This window comes from Chiloscyllium punctatum, chromosome 8 (assembly GCF_047496795.1).
Source record: "Chiloscyllium punctatum isolate Juve2018m chromosome 8, sChiPun1.3, whole genome shotgun sequence".
NCBI classification, from domain to species: domain Eukaryota; kingdom Metazoa; phylum Chordata; class Chondrichthyes; order Orectolobiformes; family Hemiscylliidae; genus Chiloscyllium; species Chiloscyllium punctatum.
In genome coordinates, this window is record NC_092746.1 from 121,538,562 (window position 1) to 121,558,057 (window position 19,496).

Consider the following 19,496-nt stretch of genomic DNA (forward strand, 5'->3'; position numbering starts at 1 on the left):
TAGACAAAGTCTTTTCCCTGAGGTAGGGGAGTCCAGAACTAGAGGGCATAGGTTTAGGGTGAGAGTGGAAAGATATGAAAGAGAACTCAGGGGCAACTTTTTCACACAGAGGGTGGTAAGTGTATGGAATGAGCTGCCAGAGGATGTGGTGGAGGCTGGTACAATTGCAACATTTAAGAGACATTTGAATGGGTATATGAATAGGAAGGGTTTGGAGGGACATGGGCCGGGTGCTGGCAGGTGGGACTAGATTGGGTTGGGATATCTGGTCGGTATGGACGGGTTGGACTGAAGGGTCTGTTTCCATGCTGTACATCTCTATGACTCTACGATTCTAATAGGAAGGGTTTGGAGGGATATGGGCCAGGTGCTGACAGGTGGAACTAGATTGGGTTGGGATATTTTGTCGGCATGGACGAGTTGAACTGTAGGGTCTGTTTCCGTGCTGTACATCTCTATGCATCTATGACTCTACGTTCTATGTTCTACTGATCAAGAATTGCTGCGTACAATTTTGGTCTATTTAATTCCTTCAGGTACTGACTGACCCTATTGGGCCTCCTGTTCCTAACGGATCACCTGTAACCAAAACCTTTAGTTTAACCGAGAGGAGATGATGACCTAGTGTTACTCTCCTTGGACTACTAATCCAGAGACCTAATCAATGTTCTGGGAGATGAAAATCTGGAACTAAAAGTCCAATGATGACCATGAAACTGTTGTCAATTGTCAGAAAAACCCATCTGATTCACTAATGTCCTTTAGGGAAGGAAACTACCATCCTTACCTGGTCTGGCCTACATGTGACTCCAGAACCAAAGCAATGGGATTGACTTTTAACTTCCCTCTGGCCAATAAGGCAGTAGCAATAAATGCTAGCATAGCCAGCACCGCCCTCATCCTGTGAATGAATTTAAAAGAAAGTCCTCCACTTATGGCCTAACACCAGCTTTATGGTACAGCAGCTTTATGGTAGATCTTGGATATAAATTTACATTTTGGAAGTTTATCACATACAGAGGAACATTGATTATCCGAAGGACACAAGCAGGGAGTATTTCATTCAGTTAATCAAATGCCGGATAATCGAATGCCGGATAACATAGTTTAGCCGAGCATCGGGACCTTGCAATCTTGCCGGATAATCCAAAATTTGGATAATTGTGGTTCCTCTGTATAAATCTTCCAACCTCAGCTCTCTAGCGATTGAAGTAACTGCAAATTTACTTTGAGGTATTTTTTGACACTTGGAAGAGTTAGATGCTTGGGGGAGATCAAATGAGTATGAAAGAAAAATTGCAAAAATCAAGAGAAGAAATTACTCTTAACATTCATCTTGCAATGTCAAAAGTATAGCTAGTAAAAAAGAAAATTAAACAAACTACCACACATGCCTGAAAGCAAAAACAGAATATGGTTGAAACAACCAGCGCTTAAATCTATTGGAACAACAAAAAGAAAGATGAAGTTTCAAATCAATGACCTTTCGATAGGGTTGGGTTAATATCAGTATTGAATGATGTTAGTGAAGAATGGTTTTAAAATAAGCACAGACGTCAGAGAAAAGGGAAAGTGGGAAAACAAGAAAAGAAGATGGTGTACAATAAATGTGGAGGGCAGTAGCATTTAAATGATTTAAGAGCTTATGGTGCAAGACAAAGTTACTTAATGTTGCACATGAAAACAAAAGATGTGTCCAAAGGAAAAATAAATGGAAGAATAACAGATGGAAAGGGAACATGGCAGCAGAAAGGCAGGTGTGAATAACCCTAAAACAGTGTGCCATTAGAGGTCCTTCACTCAAACAGCCAGCCTACATCACCTCCACTCACAGTGTACCTGAACAGACACACAAATTTGATCTCTGTTATCTGTTCTCAGTTCAGTTAGAATGACAGCCTCCTTATATGGCAACAGGCTCTGGGATAAAGAGTGGAAAATTAAGAAGGGTTCCTGCTCCAGTAAATATTCAGTGACTTCATTCTGGAAATGACAAGCTTTTTGGACATCAAGGAGAGCTGCATTAAGCTCACCAATCAAGCTTCTCACTGTGGGTTACACTGCTGGCACTCACAGCCTCAACATTTGCTCTATGGTCAGTTGGTCAAGAACTGCAGTAGGAAATGTGCTCCGCTGAAGAAAGAGTGAACGTCTTCAAGAGAGAAAGAGGCGAGCAATCATGTGCAATTTGGTAGAAAATGAAACACTTAAAAGGGAACCTTGTAAAATGAAGGGAATGTATGAAAGGAGGAAAAGGCGATCGTACCTCTTGAAGCTGTTGCACAAATTGCTCGTGGTACTCATCATCTCCGCCACGTGACCTCAAAAGATTCTTTATTATGTCCTCTCCAATAACTCCTCCAGTGTAAAGGTCCTTAAAGATACTTGCCAATAAAAAAGAAATGTCCTATTTGACAAAAACAGAAAGTGAGACATATTGCAAGATCACACATTTCTTCAGCAATCTGGATTAATAGTCCCTTCATAGACCAGAAGTTGAATATTGTTGGAAAAAAGGAACATGCTGTTGAAGATATTCATCCAAACATTGCCTTTTTTAAATGAAACGAATGAGGGGAGCAATGGTTCCCTGGTGCATTTACCATGGCAACACCTCAACCAATTAGAGTATACTTACCAATCAATCAGCATCCTTTTCTAATGCAGTATAAAGTGTAATCACTTTGATTTGGTCATATACATGAATAGGAAAGGTTTGGGGCCAAATGCAGGCAAATGGGAGTAGTCAATTTAGGAAATCTTGTCAGCATGGACATGTTGGGCTGAAGGGTCTGTTTCCGTGCTATATAACTCTATGAAATTTGGCATTCTTGAATTTGTCATGATGCATACAAGATGAAAAGCTTCAACAGTATGTTTCTTTGTACAGCAACAAAGTGGAGTGACTTCATTTAACTCTGTTGAATAGCAACAGAAGTATTACAATTGATTTCAGCATCTTGGAGGTGGGGAAGCGGAAACCTGCAGATTCCCAGCCTCTATTCACTGTCTAGAACTCTTCAGTTCAAAGTGCACATCTGTGGTTTTGGCTCAAAGCAGAATCTAGCTCTCATGTGATATTCTTTTTCCTTAAATCAACCTGTTCAAATATGCTATTACACACCTCTGGATTAGGGTGGGACTTGAATTCAGGCCTCCTGGCTCAGACATAGGGACATACCATTGTGCCACAAGAACCTTAGATCTGTGATATTGACCATGATAAAAACAGTGACACCTAACGCTGTTGTGTCAGCCAATATGTTGGAGGTGAGACAGGATTTAAGCAAGACTCACATAAGTGATCTACTTTAAGACAAGCCAAGGTTATTTATTCAGAAAATAACAAAGCAAACAACGCTAATCGAAATAGTGCACACTACGACCTAAAATCCACAGCAGCTACTTAAACTGTCACTTGGGGGAACAGAACACATTACTAAAACTACAGCAACTAATCTTGGTTAAAACAAAAAAAAGATTGAAAAACAATTGACAGATTCTGCATCTTATTCTGACAGGAAGGTAAGAGAAATTCTAAAACAACTAATTATTTTGTCAGCTGCAAGCCTTGATGAATTGGTTATACCACTGGTTGACAATAAAAGTTTCACCACTTTTGACTTTGGTTTCAGCCCACAGAGTCATAAAGTCATACAAAATGGAAACAGGCCCTTCAGTCCAATAAGTTCAGCTGACCAAACTAACCTAGTCCCACTTGTCTGCATTTGGCCAATATCCCTCCAAATTCGTGTACTTATCCATATGTCTTTTCAACACTGTAACTGTACCATTTTCCACCATTTCCTCTGGCATTTCATTCGACATACAAATCACTCTCATGTCCTTTTTAAAACTTTCTCCTCTCAACTGAAAAATATGTCCCGTAGTTTTGAACACTCCCACCCTAGGAAAAAGACCCTTGCTATTCACCTTATCTATACCCCTCATGATTTTATAAACCTCTGTAAGGTCACCTCTCAACCTCCTATGCTCCTGTGAAAGAAGTCCCTTCATTCCTGGTGAGATCCTGGTAAATCTTTTCTGAACTCTCTCCAAATTAATAATATTCTTTCTAAAGCAGGGTGACCAAACTGCACACAGAAGTCCAGAAGATGCCTCACCAATAGCTCTAATAAGTAGTTAGTATATTAATGGGAATCATTAAAGCTATATTAGAATATCTTGTTCTGATTCTTCGCACAAGAGTAATTGACTTTACTTGACACACTTAATCTTGATATTAGGTACACTGAATACTGTGTAGTTTTAAGTTCTTTCCACCTAAAGACTAGGATAGATTTGGTTGACTACACTAACTTAATGTCTTTTCACCTGTGTTCTTCCTGATGTTGGCCGGTGTCTGTACATAAACGGTTCTGAAGAAGTAGCCTGATCATTTTCATTTTCATATGGCTCACAGACATCCTGACAGGAACAAGAAAAAGAAATGACAATAATTGAAATCATTTTTCCTACTTAAGCAATATAATCTTCAGTGTCTGTAAAAGAAAATGATTGACATTTTCTTGTTTCTGAAGGAAGTGTTCAAAACTGTTCATTATGGTGAAGTGTTCCAAAGCATAGATATAAAATTCTTTGGGATATCTGAGGTCATGAAAGGAATTTATAAATGCAACCATCACACCATTATCTATTGTCTGTTTTTATAGCTGAGCCATATTTCTGCTTTCTTATTGACCAAGGGTTAAATCTATGCAATCCCTCTCTGAGTTAATAAGTTCCTCTGGCTACATCTTATCTTATGTTAACCAACAAACAAATTCAAATATCTATAGACAGACAACTTGCATTCACACATAAATACTAACATGCAATATGCATGCTATCCATTGTTATTAAGCAGCACTAATTTACCAATAACTTGCCAATGCTTAACCTAGATTCCCAGCTCTAGATCTCATTATGGACTTTGCTCTAACGCAGAACTAAACAAGCTGAATTCAACAGATGTGAGAGTGACTGCCCTAGTCATCAAGGCAGCATTGGACTGACTGTGACATCATTCGGTCATAATGATGTCAATGAGTATTGGGAATGAACTCTGAAGTGGCACAAAGGAAGCTAAAAACTAGGCGTGAGGCCTTCAGAGCAGGAGACCCTCCAGATCAGGAGTGCTTCAAATATAAGGAATCCAAGTATGATCCTCACAGAGCCATTAAGACAGCTCAGGACCAATACCGATACAAATTAGAGACCCAGACAGACACCCGGCGACTATGGCAAGGACTAAATGACATCACAGTTCTAAAAAGAGACAGTGCAAGATAGCAGATGATGACACATCCCTCCCAGATCATCTCAACATCTTCTATGCTCATTTTGAGCAGAATTTCAGCAGAGAGGTAACACCTATTCCAACAAATACTTATGAACCTGTCCCAACAGGCACTGCTGAGGTCAGATCAGTTTTCCTTTGTGTGAATCCAAGGAAAGCGACGGAACCAGATGGAGTACCAGGCTGTGCACTTGGAGCATGCGCAGATCAACTGACAGAGATCTTGTCAGACATCTCCCTGCAGCAGGCCACTGTCCCTGCCTGTTTCAAGAGGGCAAACATCATCCCTATGCCTAAGAAGGCTCACGCAGCATGTCTCAATGACTACCGCCTAGTGGCCCTAACTTCGGTGATCATGAAGTGCTTTGAAAGGCTGGTCATGGCATTAATCAAGTCCAGCCTCCCCACTACTCTTGATCCACTCCAATTTGCCTATCAAACCAACAGATCCACATCAGATGCCATATCACTTGCCCTTCACTCCTCCTTAGAACATCTTGACACCAAGAACAGCTACGTAAGAATCCTACTCATTGACTACAGTTCAGCCTTCAACATTATTTTCCCCTCAAGACTGATTAATAAACTCAATGATCTCGGACTAAGCCCTATTCTCTACAACTGGATCCTCAGTGAAGACTGGGGACAATATTTCATCCTCACTAACACTCAACACTGGAGCCTCCCCCAGGGGTGTGTACTTAGCCCCCTACTGTACTGGCTGTATACCCATGACTGTGTTGCTAAATGTTAGACTAATACCATTTACAAGTTCGCTGATGACACCACCATAGTTGGTCGAATCTCAGATGATGACAAAACAGACCAGAGGTGGGAGGTGGAAGACCTGGATAAATGGTGCGCTGAGAACAACCTAGCTCACAATGCTGGCAAAACCAAGGAACTCATTATCGACTTTCGGCTGGATGTTACTTATGCCCCCCTACACATCAACAGCACAGAGATGGAATGAATGAAGAGTGTCAAGCTCCTGGGAGTGGTCATCCACAACAAGCTTTCTTGGACTCTTCATGTGGACACACTAGTTACAAAGGCTCAACAACGTCCCTTCTTCCTCAGGCAGCTGAGGAAATTTGGCGTGACAGTGAATACCCTTGCCAACTTTTATAGATGTGCCATCGAGAGCATTCTGTTTGGAGGTATCACTACTTGGTATGGCAACTGTACCATTCAAGATCGGAGATGGTTACAGAGAGTGGTGAACTTGGCCCGGACTATCACAATGGCCAACCTCCCATCTATATAATCCATCTACCAGGCCCACTGTCAAGGAAAGGCCGCCAGAGCTCTCAAAGATCCATCCCACCCTAGCAATGTTTTTCTACAACCTCTACCATCAGGGAGAAGGTACAGAAGCCTGAACACACGCACCAGCCGGTTTCATAACAGTTTCTACCCTACTGTTGTTAGAATACTGAATGGACTCTCAAACTCTTAACATTAACCTGTACCTGTGTTTTTGTTTTTGTCAATGTTTACCTATTATTTACTTACTTATGCTACTTAACTCTGTGATCTGCCTGCATTGCTCAAAAGACAAAGCTTCTCACCGTGCCTCAGTACATGTGACAATAAATTCAATTCAGTAAGATTCTACTGTCAAGACATCAATGCCAACATTATAATTTTAATTTGTTATGGATATATTTGTGAAGAGAAGAAATTTATTTACTGAAATATCCAAGTGGTAATTATTTTTCAGGATAGTTGATCAATCAAGATAAAAAGCAAAACTCAACGTACTATTTCTGAGGGCACCTCTTTTTTTTTGCAGTGGGAACTTGTACAATCTTCCAGCCACTGGAATTCCACAAGAGGTAAGCTAGTAAAGGAAAAAAAAGTGTCCAGGTCTTTCATCGCTTATCTATTCTTCAAAGTCCATTAAGTCTAATGTCTATTTTACCTTTGTCAGTTCTGAAACTGAATTTTGTGGTGTTGGGGTTTGCAGCAGAGAGATTTCACTTTCCACTGAATTGGAACCAATCTTTTCCACAGTCTCCTCTTCAAGCATTTCACAAATATTCTGTCAACAACCTAAAAAAAAATTGTCTTAATTATTAGGGAAAGGAGGAAGAGATGTAACAGAACTGAAAAGAAAGCTACTAAATTGACATGGCTCATTGGGCTAAATAGTCTCCTTCTGTGTTGTAATGACACTCCTGTTCCACTTCTCTTTGTTCAGCACTGTCTATGTACTGTGGAGATTCCTGACTAAGACATACCTGCTCTTTGCATTGTGCTGAGTGAATCTCTGTGTGTTGAAAGACTTTCAGCAATGCACGCTTTATTTTTGCAATGTATTTCTTCTTAGGTTGTGGGTGACACAGGCAATGTCACATTTCTTGTTGATTAGAGTGATGCTGGAAAAACAGAGCAGGTCATGCAGCATTCGAGGAGCAGGAAAATCGACGTTTTGGGCAGAAGCCCAATGTTTCAGGAACTGAAACATTGATTTTCCTGCTCCTCGGATGCTGCCTGACCTGCTCTGTTTTTCCAGCATCACTCTAATCTTGACTCTAATCTCCAGCACCTGCAGTCCTCAATTTCACCTACATTTCTCATTGATCCCTAGTTTCATTTCATTGACATTGGGTTAGAATCTTGGAACCAATGAACTCCGAGCTGAAAGGCTGCATCAGTTCAAGAGGAAAGCTCCCTGCCACCTTCTCAGTGGCTACAGGATGGAAAATTATGCCAGCCTTTCCTGCAAAGTTCACATAACAAGGATTAACACCATAATGCAAGGTATATTTTAATATCTTTTATTTATGAGTTTGGATTTTGAACTAGTGGTGTCGAGTTTGGTCTGTGTTTCTGAAGGGATTTAATATTAACTTGTAAGCATTTCTGCAGCCATGGTGATTGACTTTGAATCACAGTATTTAAGAGAGACTTTGTGCAATCAACGGGACAGCTTACAAGTGAACTAAGTAAAATGCAAAGTATAGTGCATTACGCTTTCAGATAGAAGATTCTAGAATTTTTTGTTTGGTTTCAGACAAATACCCAAAGCTTAAAAAAAATTTATGTTTCAGTTAGGAAGTTTGCAGACATCTTCGTAGAAGTTGGATATGGAAAAAATGTTTTGTAGGAAGGGAGGCACTATTAAGAAAGAGATTACATCAGTGTTAAGAGTTTAGTTCAAAAGCTCCAAATCAGAAGTGACTGGTTAAAACACTGAACCTGCTATGTAAAGCTCAGAAAGTTTAAGTTCAGTTATATGATATATCATGGAGAAAGCTTCTCACGTCCAGAAATTAAAGTCACAGCTAAGTCAAACCCCATGCAGGATTGACAAGAGTATTGGTTAGTGGTGTCCTTCAGGGGTTGGTGCTGGGTTCATTGTTGTTTGTTATCCATATCAATGATTTGGATGAGAATATACAAGGCATGATTAGTACGTTTGCAGATAACACTAAAATAGGTGGCATCGTGGATAGTGAGGAAGGTTCTCAGAAATTGCAGCTGGGGATGTGAGCTGAGAAATGGCAAATGGAGTTTAATTTCCATAAGTGTGAGGTCTTGCATTATGGAAAGTCAAATCAAGGTGGGAGTTTCATGGTGAATGGTAGGGCCCTAATGATTGTAGTGGAACAGAGGGTCCTTGGAGTTCAGGTGCATAGTTCTCTGAAAGTGGAGTCACAGGTAGACAGGGCAGTGAAGAAGGCTTTTGGCACACTGGCCTTCATCAGGCAGAGCATTGAGTATAGAAGTTGGGAAGATATTTTGCAATTGTACAGGATGTTGGTGAGGCCACACTTGGAATATTGTGTTCAGTTTTGATCACCTTGCTATTGGAAGGCTGTTATCAAACTGCAAACAGTGCAGAAAAAATTTATAAGGATGTTGCCAGAACTTAAGGGTCTGAGTTATAGAGAGAGATTGGACAAGCTAGGACTTTTCTCTTTAGAGTGTAGGAGACTAAGGGGGGACGCTATAAGATCATGAGTGGCATGGATAGGTTGAATGCACTCAGTCTTTTTCCAAGGGTTAGGGAATCGAGGACTAGAGAGCATCAGTTTAAGGTTAAAGGGGAAAGAATAAAAGGGAACCTGAGGGGCAACCTTTTTACACAGAGAGTGGTTAGGCATATGGAACGACCTGCCAGCGGAAATGGTTGAGGCAGGTACATTAACAACATTTAAAAGGTATTTGGACAAATACACAGACAGGAAACGTTTAGAAGGATATGGGCCAAATGCAGAGAAATGAGGTTAGTGTGGATGGGCATTTTGGTCGGCATGGAGCAGTTAGGGCCAAAAGGCCTGTCTCTGTGCTATAGGACTCTATGTTATTGTCCTTCTGGTGTTTGAGTGCTACTACGGGCTACTGTGGGATTAACGGGTTTGTATTTTTACCATGTGTTTCAACATCTTTAAAACTTGTGCTACATGTAAATGAATATGTTTATTCTACTTTATCTTCATTTCTTTTGTGTAATAAACTTGAAGTTTAGCACAGTGGAGGCCGGAACGTTAAATGTCTTTAAGTCTGAGATTGATAAATTTTTGATCTCACAAAGAGTTAAGGACTACGGGGAGAGTGTGGATAAGTGGAGTTGAAATGCCATCAGCAATGATTAAATGGCAGAGTGGACTCGATGGGCCAAATGGCCTTACTTCCACTCCTATGTCTTATGGTCTCAATCCTTAACTTCACTTTCCTGCTTTTGCTCCATAACCCTTGATTCCCTTATTGATTCAAATTCTATTTATCTCTGCCTTGAATATATTTAATCACCCAGGCCACAACACCAACATCCTGTGAATAATTTTTTTTAAAGTGTCTTATTTGATATTATCAAATGTTGTATGAAAGTCTCAATATATTACATTCACTGGTTCCCATTGATCAACGCATGTTAACTCCTCATTGAACTATAATAAATTTGACAGGCCTAATTTCCCCTTCATGAAACAATATGATTTTGTTGATTATGTTATGTTTGTAAATGCTCTGCTATTACATCCTTTATAATGGACTCTAACATTTCTCAATGACAGATGTTAAGTCAACTGCCTAGTTACCAATGGTGTTACATTGGCAGTTTTCCAGTCCTCTGGGACTTTTCCAGAATTTAAAGATGCTTGGATGATTACTACCAGTGCACTGACAATCTCTGAAGGTTCTTCCTTTAAAATCCTAGGTTGAAATCCGTCAAGTCCAGGAACCTATCAGCTTTCAGCCCTATTTGTTTCTATAGAACTTTTTTTCTCCAGTGATAGTTATTGTGCTTATCCCTTTCCTCTATCTCCCCTGAACTCCCCAGCCTCATTATCTAAGGACCCTAGGCTCATTGTTGCCTCTTTCCTCTTTTTGCATACATTTAAAGAACATGTTTAAGAAAAATATATATTGTGATATTTGCAAGTTTGTCCTCACAGTTAATTTTCTCCCTTTTTTCAAGTTTTGTGGTCATCATTTTGTTGGCTTTTAAAACTTTGCCAATCACCTGATTTACCACTAATGTTTACCACATTTTTTTTTCTTTCATTTTGATACTGTCCTTAGCATCACTGTTTGGCCATAGTTGATTGACTTCTTCCTAGAATCCTCCTTCCTCATTTGGATATAACTTTGCAATGAGTCATGAACTAGTTTTTTAAAACATTTGCATTTTAGTAAATCAAACAAAGACAAGACTTGTGCAAATAAGGTCTTGGCCAGTGTTGGAGAACACAGAGACCTCAGAGTTCAAGTACATAATTATTTGAAGTTTGTATATAGATGGGGTGGTAAGGCATTTAGCTTGCTTGCCTTCATTGCTCAGATCTTTGAGCATAGGAGTTGGGACATTATGTTAGGGTTATACAAGACATGGGTGAGGCATCCTTTTGAGTACTCTGTCCAGTTCTGGTCTCCCTGTTATAGAAAGGATATTATTAAGCTGGAGAGCATTCAGAAGAGATTTACCAGAATGTTGCCAGGAATGGAGGGTTTCAATTAGAAGGAGAAGCTGGAAAGGCTGGGGCTTTTTCACTGGAGTGTAGGAGGTTGAGAAATTACTTTATAGAGGTTTATACAATAATGGGGGGTATAGATAAGGTGAATATCAGGTGTCTTTGCCCTAGGATGGAGGATTTCAAGACTAGGGGTCATATTTTTAAGGTGAGAGGAGAAAGATTTTAAAAGGATGTGGCAATTGTTTTACACTGAGAATGGTTCATGTGTGGAATGAATATCCAGAGGAAGCAGTGAAGGCAGGTACAGTTACAACATTTAAAAGACATTTAGATAAGTACGTAAATAAGAAATGTTTGAAAGGGTATGGATCAGGAGCAGCAGGTGGGTCTAGTTTAGTTTGGTAATATGGTCAGCATGGACTGATTGGACTGAAGTGTCTGTTTCCATACTGTATTGACTCTAACTCCCAGTCTACTCCAGTCAACTCTATTCTTGTTCCCAAGTAATTATCTTTAATTAAGTTTAGCATAGTTGCTTCTGACCCAAGTTTCTCAGTCTCAAACTGAATGCTGTATCCTACCATGTTATGGTTACATTTCCCTCGAGGATTTTCTATTCTAGGATCATTTATAAAACCTGCCTCATTAACACATTACCAGATCCAAAATAGCCTGATCTTTGAATGGATCCAGAACCTATTATTCTAAGAAACCATCCTGAATATACTCTGCATTCTTCCTCATGGTGCCTATACCAATTTTATTTTTCCAATCTACACACAGATTAAAGTCACCTTTGATTAATGTAATACCTTTTTTATATACTCTCAGTGAGACTTGATCAACTGTTAAGGGGGCTATGTTCATCTCCCCTTTGGTATTTCTTACTGCTAGCCATATGCTACATCATCTGATCCAAGGTCATTGCCTGCTAACGTGCCAAGTACATCTCATGATAACAAGGCTCACATCATCCTTCACTTCCTACCTGATCTTTCGTGAGGTCATACACCCCTGAATATTTAGTTACCAGCTGTTTCATGACCAAATCAGAGTTAACATTTCGGGTCGATGACCCTTCCTCGGAATCCTTAAGTAAAAACAGTATTTGGTAGCTAGGTAAGGCCTGGTATTTAAGTAGGTGTTACAAGGTCTACAACAATTATATAATCTTCTAAGGCACAAAAGCCCAATAGAAATATTGAATCAACCATGGTTACAAAAGAAGCTAATGACTGAAATAGATGAAAAGAACCTCCGTGGATCAGTACTGAGGGTACAGCTATTCACAAGCTACTTAAATATTTTCAATGTGGGGCCTAATGTATTGTTCTAAACATACACATCGCACAAAACTAAGTGGGAATTTGCATTATTAGGAGGAAGCAAGGAAGCTTCAAATGACTTTGATCGGCTACGTCAATGGGCAAGAAATGCTAGATGGAATATAATGTAAGTGTGAGATGTGGTTGATAAACAGAAAGACAGAGTATTTCTCAAATGGTGAGAGATTGGGAAGTATTGGTTTTCAAATGGATATGAGTGTCCTTGTTCATGAGTCACTAAAATCGAGGATGCAAGTTTAGCAAACAATTAAAAATGTAAATGACATGTTAGCCTATATTGGGTCATAGAGTCATCAAGTTGTACAGCACAGAAACAGACCTTCCAATCCAATCTATCCACTCCAACCAAATTTCCCAAACCAAACTAGTCCCATTTGCCTGCACTTGGCCCATATCCCTCTGAACCTTTCCTATCTATGTACCTATTCAAATGTCTTTTAAATGTTATAATTGCACTTGCCTCTACCACTTCCTCATTCCATAAATGCATGACTTGACTACAGAAGTCAGGATATTGTACTGCAAGACTTAGTGAGACCATAACTGGAGTACTGAATGCAGTTTTTGGTCTCCTCACCTAAGGGTGGATACACTTGCCAATGACAGAGTGCAATAGAGGTTCACCAGACCACTCCTGTTCCTACTTTTTGTGTTTCTATTAGCAGATCTTGAGTTTCAACTCGATATTCCAGCCCACTTTCAGAATTCCTTGATTTCCTGAGAGATCAAAAAACTGTCTTTCCCAACCTTCAAGATGAAGTATCCATAATCCTCTGAGACAGAATTTCAAAGATTTACAAGCATTTCAAGAAATTTCTCTGCAAAGCAATCCAAAATGTTCTCTCCATTATCCTAAGGCTATGTCCCACATTGTAGATTCCCTAGCGAGTAGAAACAATATTTGTGTGTTCCCAATGTATTAAATATTTACTAATGAACAAAGGCCCCCTTTCCTCCCTGTTCAGCAATCTATCCCCTTTTGCACCTTTCCATTCCCTTTCCCATATTTCACTCTTGTTTTTCTCTTCTTATCACCTTCATCCATCGTCTCCCTACTCATATCAACTTCCTTCTCCATCCAGCACTACTCCTCTCCATTGGACATCATTCCCACTGTTCCTGATCTTTTTTTACAAATCCCAATCTACTCTAACCAGACCCCTCAGGATTTTGAATGCACCAATCAAATCTCCAAATACCATTCTATTCTTGAAATATCTTTGTCCCACCTTTGCCAAACTATCCTCATAACTTTTATTTCTCATCTTTGGAAACCTCTTCTGCACTCTCTCAAACAAGTTCACATCCTTCCCATAATTGATGCCCAGAATGGTACACAATATGACAAATGGGGTCTAACAAATCTTTAAAAAAATTCGGCATCACCTCCTTGTTCTTGTTCTCTATGCCCCTACTAATAAAGCTATGGATACTGTATGCTTTATTCACTGCCATCTTCAATGACCAATGTACACATACATGCAGTTCCCTTCACTGCTGCACCCTCTTTAGAATTGTATCTCTTATTATATACTGTCTGTCTCATGTTCCTCCATCCAAAAAGCATCACCACACATTTGCATTAAATTCACCTACTACCTATTGTCCATTCCAAAAATTTATCTTCTTAAGTTCTGTACTGTTGTCTTCATAGTTTACAATGCTTCCAAGTTTTGTATCATCTGAAAACATTGAGGTGTGCCCTCCATATCAAGGTCTCAGTCAATAATAAATATAATAAAAAGCAAGGGTTCCAATATTGATGCCTAGGGAGCTTCACTACAAATGTTCCTCTAGCCCAAACATTATCCATTTCTTATTACTCAGCCATTCTATATCCTTCCTTTTATATCTGACCTTTCCTCTAGCATTAGGTCAGAAGTGAGGATGTTAGAAATTATTGCATAATGTTCAGTGTCATTCATAACTCCTCAGGTACTGAAGCAGTCCATGATCAAATGTAACAAAATCTGGATAATATCTCGGCTTGGGCTGACAAGTGCAAGTATCATCTGCGGCACACAAAGACCAGGCAATGGCCATCTCCAATAAGTCTCTAATAAGAGGCAATCTAACCACTGCTCCTCGACATTCAATGGTGTTACCATCACTGAATCCCCACTATCAACATCCTGTAGGGTTACCATTGACTAGAAACTCAACTGGACTCACAACATAAATAAAGTGCCCACAAGAGCATGTCAGAGGCTAGAAATTCTGTGATAAGTAACTCACCTCCTGACTCCCCAAAAGTTGTTCACCATCTGCAAGGAACAAGTCAACAGTAAGTTGGAAGACCGAGACTCCACCTCCCTCCCCTCCCCCAACCCACTTGCTTGGGTGTGTGCAGCTCCAACAATACTCAAGAAGCTTGACACCATCCAGGTCAAAGCAGCCTGTTTTATTGGCACCACTTCCACAAGCATTCACCATCACCACTCAGCAGCAGTGTGTATGATCTACAAGATTCACTGCAGAAATTCACCCAAGATACTTAGACAGCATCTTCCAAACCCACAACTACTTCCATTTAGAAGAACAAGAGTAGCAGATACATTGAAACACCACCACCTGCAAATTCGCCTCCAAGCCACTCATCATCCTGAGTTAGAAATATATCGCCATTCCTTAAATTTCACTGGGTCATCTCATCTACTGTGTCCATTACTCTCAATATGGTCTCCTCTACACACACACACACACACCAAACAACCCCACCGCCCTGTAGCTGACCACATCAACTCCCTCTCCCACTCCACCAAAGACATGCAATGGCCTCCTCCATTGCTAAATCCAAGCCATCCGACAACTGGAAGAAGAATGCTTCATCTTCCACCTTGGGTCCCTTCAACCACATGGATCAATGACGACTTCACCAGTTTCCTTATCTCCCCTTCCCCCACCTCATCCTCGATCCATCCTCCAACTCCACACTGCCCTCTTGAACTGTCCTATGTGTCCATCTTCCTTCCCACCTATTCAATTCACCCTCTCCTCTGACCTATCACTATCACCTCTCACCTGAAACCACCTATTACCTTCCCAGTTACCTTCCCCCAACCCCAACCCTCCTATTTATCTCTTAACCCCCTTTCCCCATCCCCACTCCTGATGAAAGGCTTATGCCCGAAACCTCGGCTCTCCTGCTCTTTGGATGCTGCCTGCCCTGCTGTGCCTTTCCAGCGCCACACTCACCTGCACCGGACCACCAAGATCAGAATTGCTACTCTTCAGGCGCCATCTCTTTGTTGCTAGGCCCATCTCCACCAACGGGCTGCCAATACCGGGTCCAGTGCTGAACCCATACTTACATTGCAACCAGGAGCCCCTGGCTCTGCTACTGCCTCGCCTTTACACACAAGTCTGTTATGTAGCACTTTATCAAACACATTCCACTCAGTTAACCTATTTACATACAAACATACGGATTAGCGGCAGGAAGAGGTCACTCAGCTTCTTAAACCTGTGTTGACATTCAATGAAATCATAACCACTGCATCGGCTACAGGTTGTTGGATGGCTGGTTTGAATGACAACAATGCTGGTTTAATTCCCAAACTGGCGAGGACACCATGAGGTGTGGTGATCCTGATTAAACTCACCACCAGTCATCTATCTCGAATGAGATGAATGATAAAATGGTGATATTGTGACTTTACTTTTATAATATTGCAATTAGCTATTTAACCATAAGCACTTTTTAAAAACAAAGTTAAAGAAAATCACACAATACCAGATTGTAATCCAACAGGTTTATTTGGAAGCACTAACTTTCGGAACGCTGCTACTTCATCAGGTAGTTGTGTGATTTTTAACTTTGTCCGCCCCAGTCCAACACAGGCTCCTCCACATCATGGCTACCATTAAAAAAGAATCACACAACACTAGGTTATGGTCCAACAGGTTTAATTGGAAACACACTAGATTTCAGAGCAATGCCCCTTCATCAGGTGATAGTGGAGGGCTCAATCCTAACACACAGAATTTATAGCAAAGATTTGCAGTGTGATGTAACTGAAATTATACATTGAAAAATTGATTTTCCGTTAAGCCTTTCATCTGTTAGAACACAGAGATAGTTGCACTTCTTTCATGTGTAAATCACAAAATCTTTTTTATAAAAAAGTTGCATTCTCGGGTTAGCTGTTAACAATGGTGATAGCTAAACAATATGTTGAAGGTGTTGGCCCCCTGTGTTCTCTGCCTATGTCATGATGTTTAGATTGATTCTAATCTAAGAAATGAGATAACGGAGTTTTACATAAATGCATGCAGTTTTTGAACAAAGTACAATGTAACCCTGAAAGTTCAAATTCACCCCACAAAATGTATGTGTGTATGTGGGTCTTTGTCTGTCTGTCTGTCTGCCTGGGTTGGGGGTTGTAAGTGTGAGAAAGTGTGTGTGTGTGTAGTGAGTGCAGAGTGTCTTAAGTCTGTAAGGGGGTGCATGTGTGAGTGTGGGAGTGTGTGTGTCTATAAGGGTGTGTGTGGGTGTCTGTGTGCACGTCTGTGTGAAAGAAGTGAAACTATCACTGTATTCTAACAGATGAAAGGCTTAACGGACAATCAATTTTTCAATGTATAATTTCAGTTACATCACACTGTAAATTTTTGCTATAAATTCTGTGTGTTAGAATTGAGTCCTCCACTACCACCTGATGAAGGAGCGTCGCTCCGAAAGCTAGTGCTTCCAATTAAATATGTTGGACTATAACCTGGTGTTGTGTGATTTTTAACTTTGTACACCCCAGTCCAACACCAGCATCTCCACTTCATTAAAAAAGAAAATTATCTCTGCATCTGTAAACAGGAGGTTTTGCATCATGTTCTATCCTGATGCTAACGAGCACAGACCATATTAGACCCAAAGAGTTATGGCCATCCTCTCCCAGATTGTAAAGTGATAAATTGATAAATACACACAGTTTGCAGAATGCGAAAGCCTGGGCGAGGTTCCCCAAGTTTTCCCTCTCTCTCTCTCCCGCTCCCTCGGTCAGATAGCCTCACTGAAAACGCAAATTCCAACCGGCCATCACCATCATGTCTGTTTGACAGCGGTTACCATGGCAACCAGGCACGGACCGCCATGACTGGCATCTCACTTGGATGCCGATGCTACCCAATTACGTCACCGGGGCCGACGGCCAACCAATCACACTGAGGGACTGCCAAGCACGTGCCTTGTCATTGGACGTCATTACGCGGGCTGTCCAATGGCCAAAAACGCATTTCCCAATCTCTCGGCCCAATTGGCCGTCCTGCGGCTGACAGACATCCAATAAGGGGGCGATGTCCGGCTTTTTCATCATTATTGGCTGCTCCGCGAATAGTGGGCGGGATTGGTTGGCTACGCCATGCCATGCGGGGTTATGCAATCTCTCGACTGCTTTGGCGAATGTTTTGATGTGTTGCCCAATGGGCGTGTGGATGACGTGGAGCCGCCGCCGCCGCCATTTTGGTGAAGGAGACAGCGGGCCGCTAAGTAAAGGGAGCTCACTGGATCAGGTGGTCATTTCCAATTGCCTTTTAAAGGCAATGTCTGTGTTTTAAAGCACTGTCCCCATGACTTGTCCTACCTGCCCATCTCCTTTTCCACCTATCCACTCCTCCCTGACCTATCACCTTCATCCCCTCCCCCACTCACCCATTGTACTCTATGCTACTTTCTCCCCATCCCCACCCTCCTCTAGCTTATCTCTCCATGCTTCAGGCTCACTGCCTTTATTCCTGATGAAGGGCTTTTGCCTGAAACGTCGATTTACTGCTCCTTGGATGCTGCCTGAACTGCTGTGCTCTTCCAGCACCACTAATCCAGAATCTGGTTTCCAGCATCTGCAGTCATTGTTTTTACCTCTGTGTTTTTAAACCTGCCGATCAAAAATATCATACTAAAAAGTATTTCTGGGCACTTTGCTATTCAACCTGTTCAGTGATACTCCGCACAGCCAAGGAGCAGGCAGCACTGGCTCAGAGGTAAGAGCTCAACATCTGCTCCAGATGCTAAAGTTCTTTTCACAAAGAAAGAAAAGACTGGGGGGGGAACTCAATAGGGGATGAAATCTACAGGTCCAAGTCTGGTGACCCTTCCTCAGAACTGGTCATCTTGTGGTGCAGCATAGTGACCCACTGCAGAGATAAAAAGGAAGCTCTTGGTGAGAATAGTGAATCTATGGAAATTCTTTGCTACAGAGGATGGTTGAGAATGTCATTAAGTATGTTGAAGAGGTAGAATCCTTTTAATCATTAAGGGGAAATCAAGAGTTCTGTGGCAGGAAACTGGAATTGCTGATGATCACATCACCCATGATCTTGCTGAATGGCAGAGCAGACTCAATAGGCTGAATGACTAGCTTCTGTTTCTACTATATCTCATGGTCTTGTTGTTTTGAAGATGAGGTTCTTGCCCAGGGGTATTTCACAACATTTATGAACATGTTGATTGAAAATCTTTTGCAGCACTGAATTTGATGTTTCAGCACATTGAATCTGTACCATCAAGCACTTATCAAAGTGAATCTGCACTTGTGGATACACCCTTAGAATTAGAGGGGGTAAATTCAGAACAGAAATATGGAGACATTTCTTCAGCCAGAGTGGTGGGCCTGTGGAATTCATTGCCACAGAGTGCAGTGGAGGCTGGGATGCTAAATGTCTTCAAGGCAGAAATTGATAAATTCTTGATGTCACAAGGAATTAAGGGCTACGGGGAGAATGTGGGTAAGTGGAGTGAATGGCGGAGTGGACTCGATGGGCCGAATGGCCTTACTTCCGCTTCTATGTCTTATGGCCAGTAGCCTTACATTGTATAGGTGTGTTTCAAGTACTCCTCTAAATACTACTTGAATGGTGAGAATTCCAGCCTCTACTGCCCTTTCTGATAGAGTTCCAAATATCCAACATCCTTTAAATCCTAAACTTCCTGCCTCT

General features: G+C 41.1%; 1 protein-coding gene across 4 annotated transcripts in view; it reads right to left on the bottom strand.

The window, feature by feature from the left end:
* dlec1 (DLEC1 cilia and flagella associated protein) overlaps positions 1 to 17,676 on the bottom strand; it is a 182,026-nt gene extending 164,350 nt beyond the window's left edge. For 3 of the 4 annotated variants that reach the window (XM_072576369.1, XM_072576371.1, XM_072576368.1), the window contains exons 1-5: positions 17,493 to 17,676; positions 14,805 to 14,833; positions 7,224 to 7,354; positions 4,336 to 4,428; positions 2,267 to 2,407 (exon numbers count right to left, since the gene is read on the bottom strand). In XM_072576369.1, coding sequence (XP_072432470.1) covers positions 2,267 to 2,407; positions 4,336 to 4,428; positions 7,224 to 7,331 — 342 coding nt within the window. In that variant the 5' untranslated portion in view covers positions 7,332 to 7,354; positions 14,805 to 14,833; positions 17,493 to 17,676. Of the gene's footprint in view, positions 1 to 2,266; positions 2,408 to 4,335; positions 4,429 to 7,063; positions 7,143 to 7,223; positions 7,355 to 14,804; positions 14,834 to 17,492 lie in introns of those variants that run through there. The other variant, XM_072576370.1, reaches the window with a different exon arrangement.
* Between the last annotated feature and the right edge of the window lie 1,820 nt (positions 17,677 to 19,496).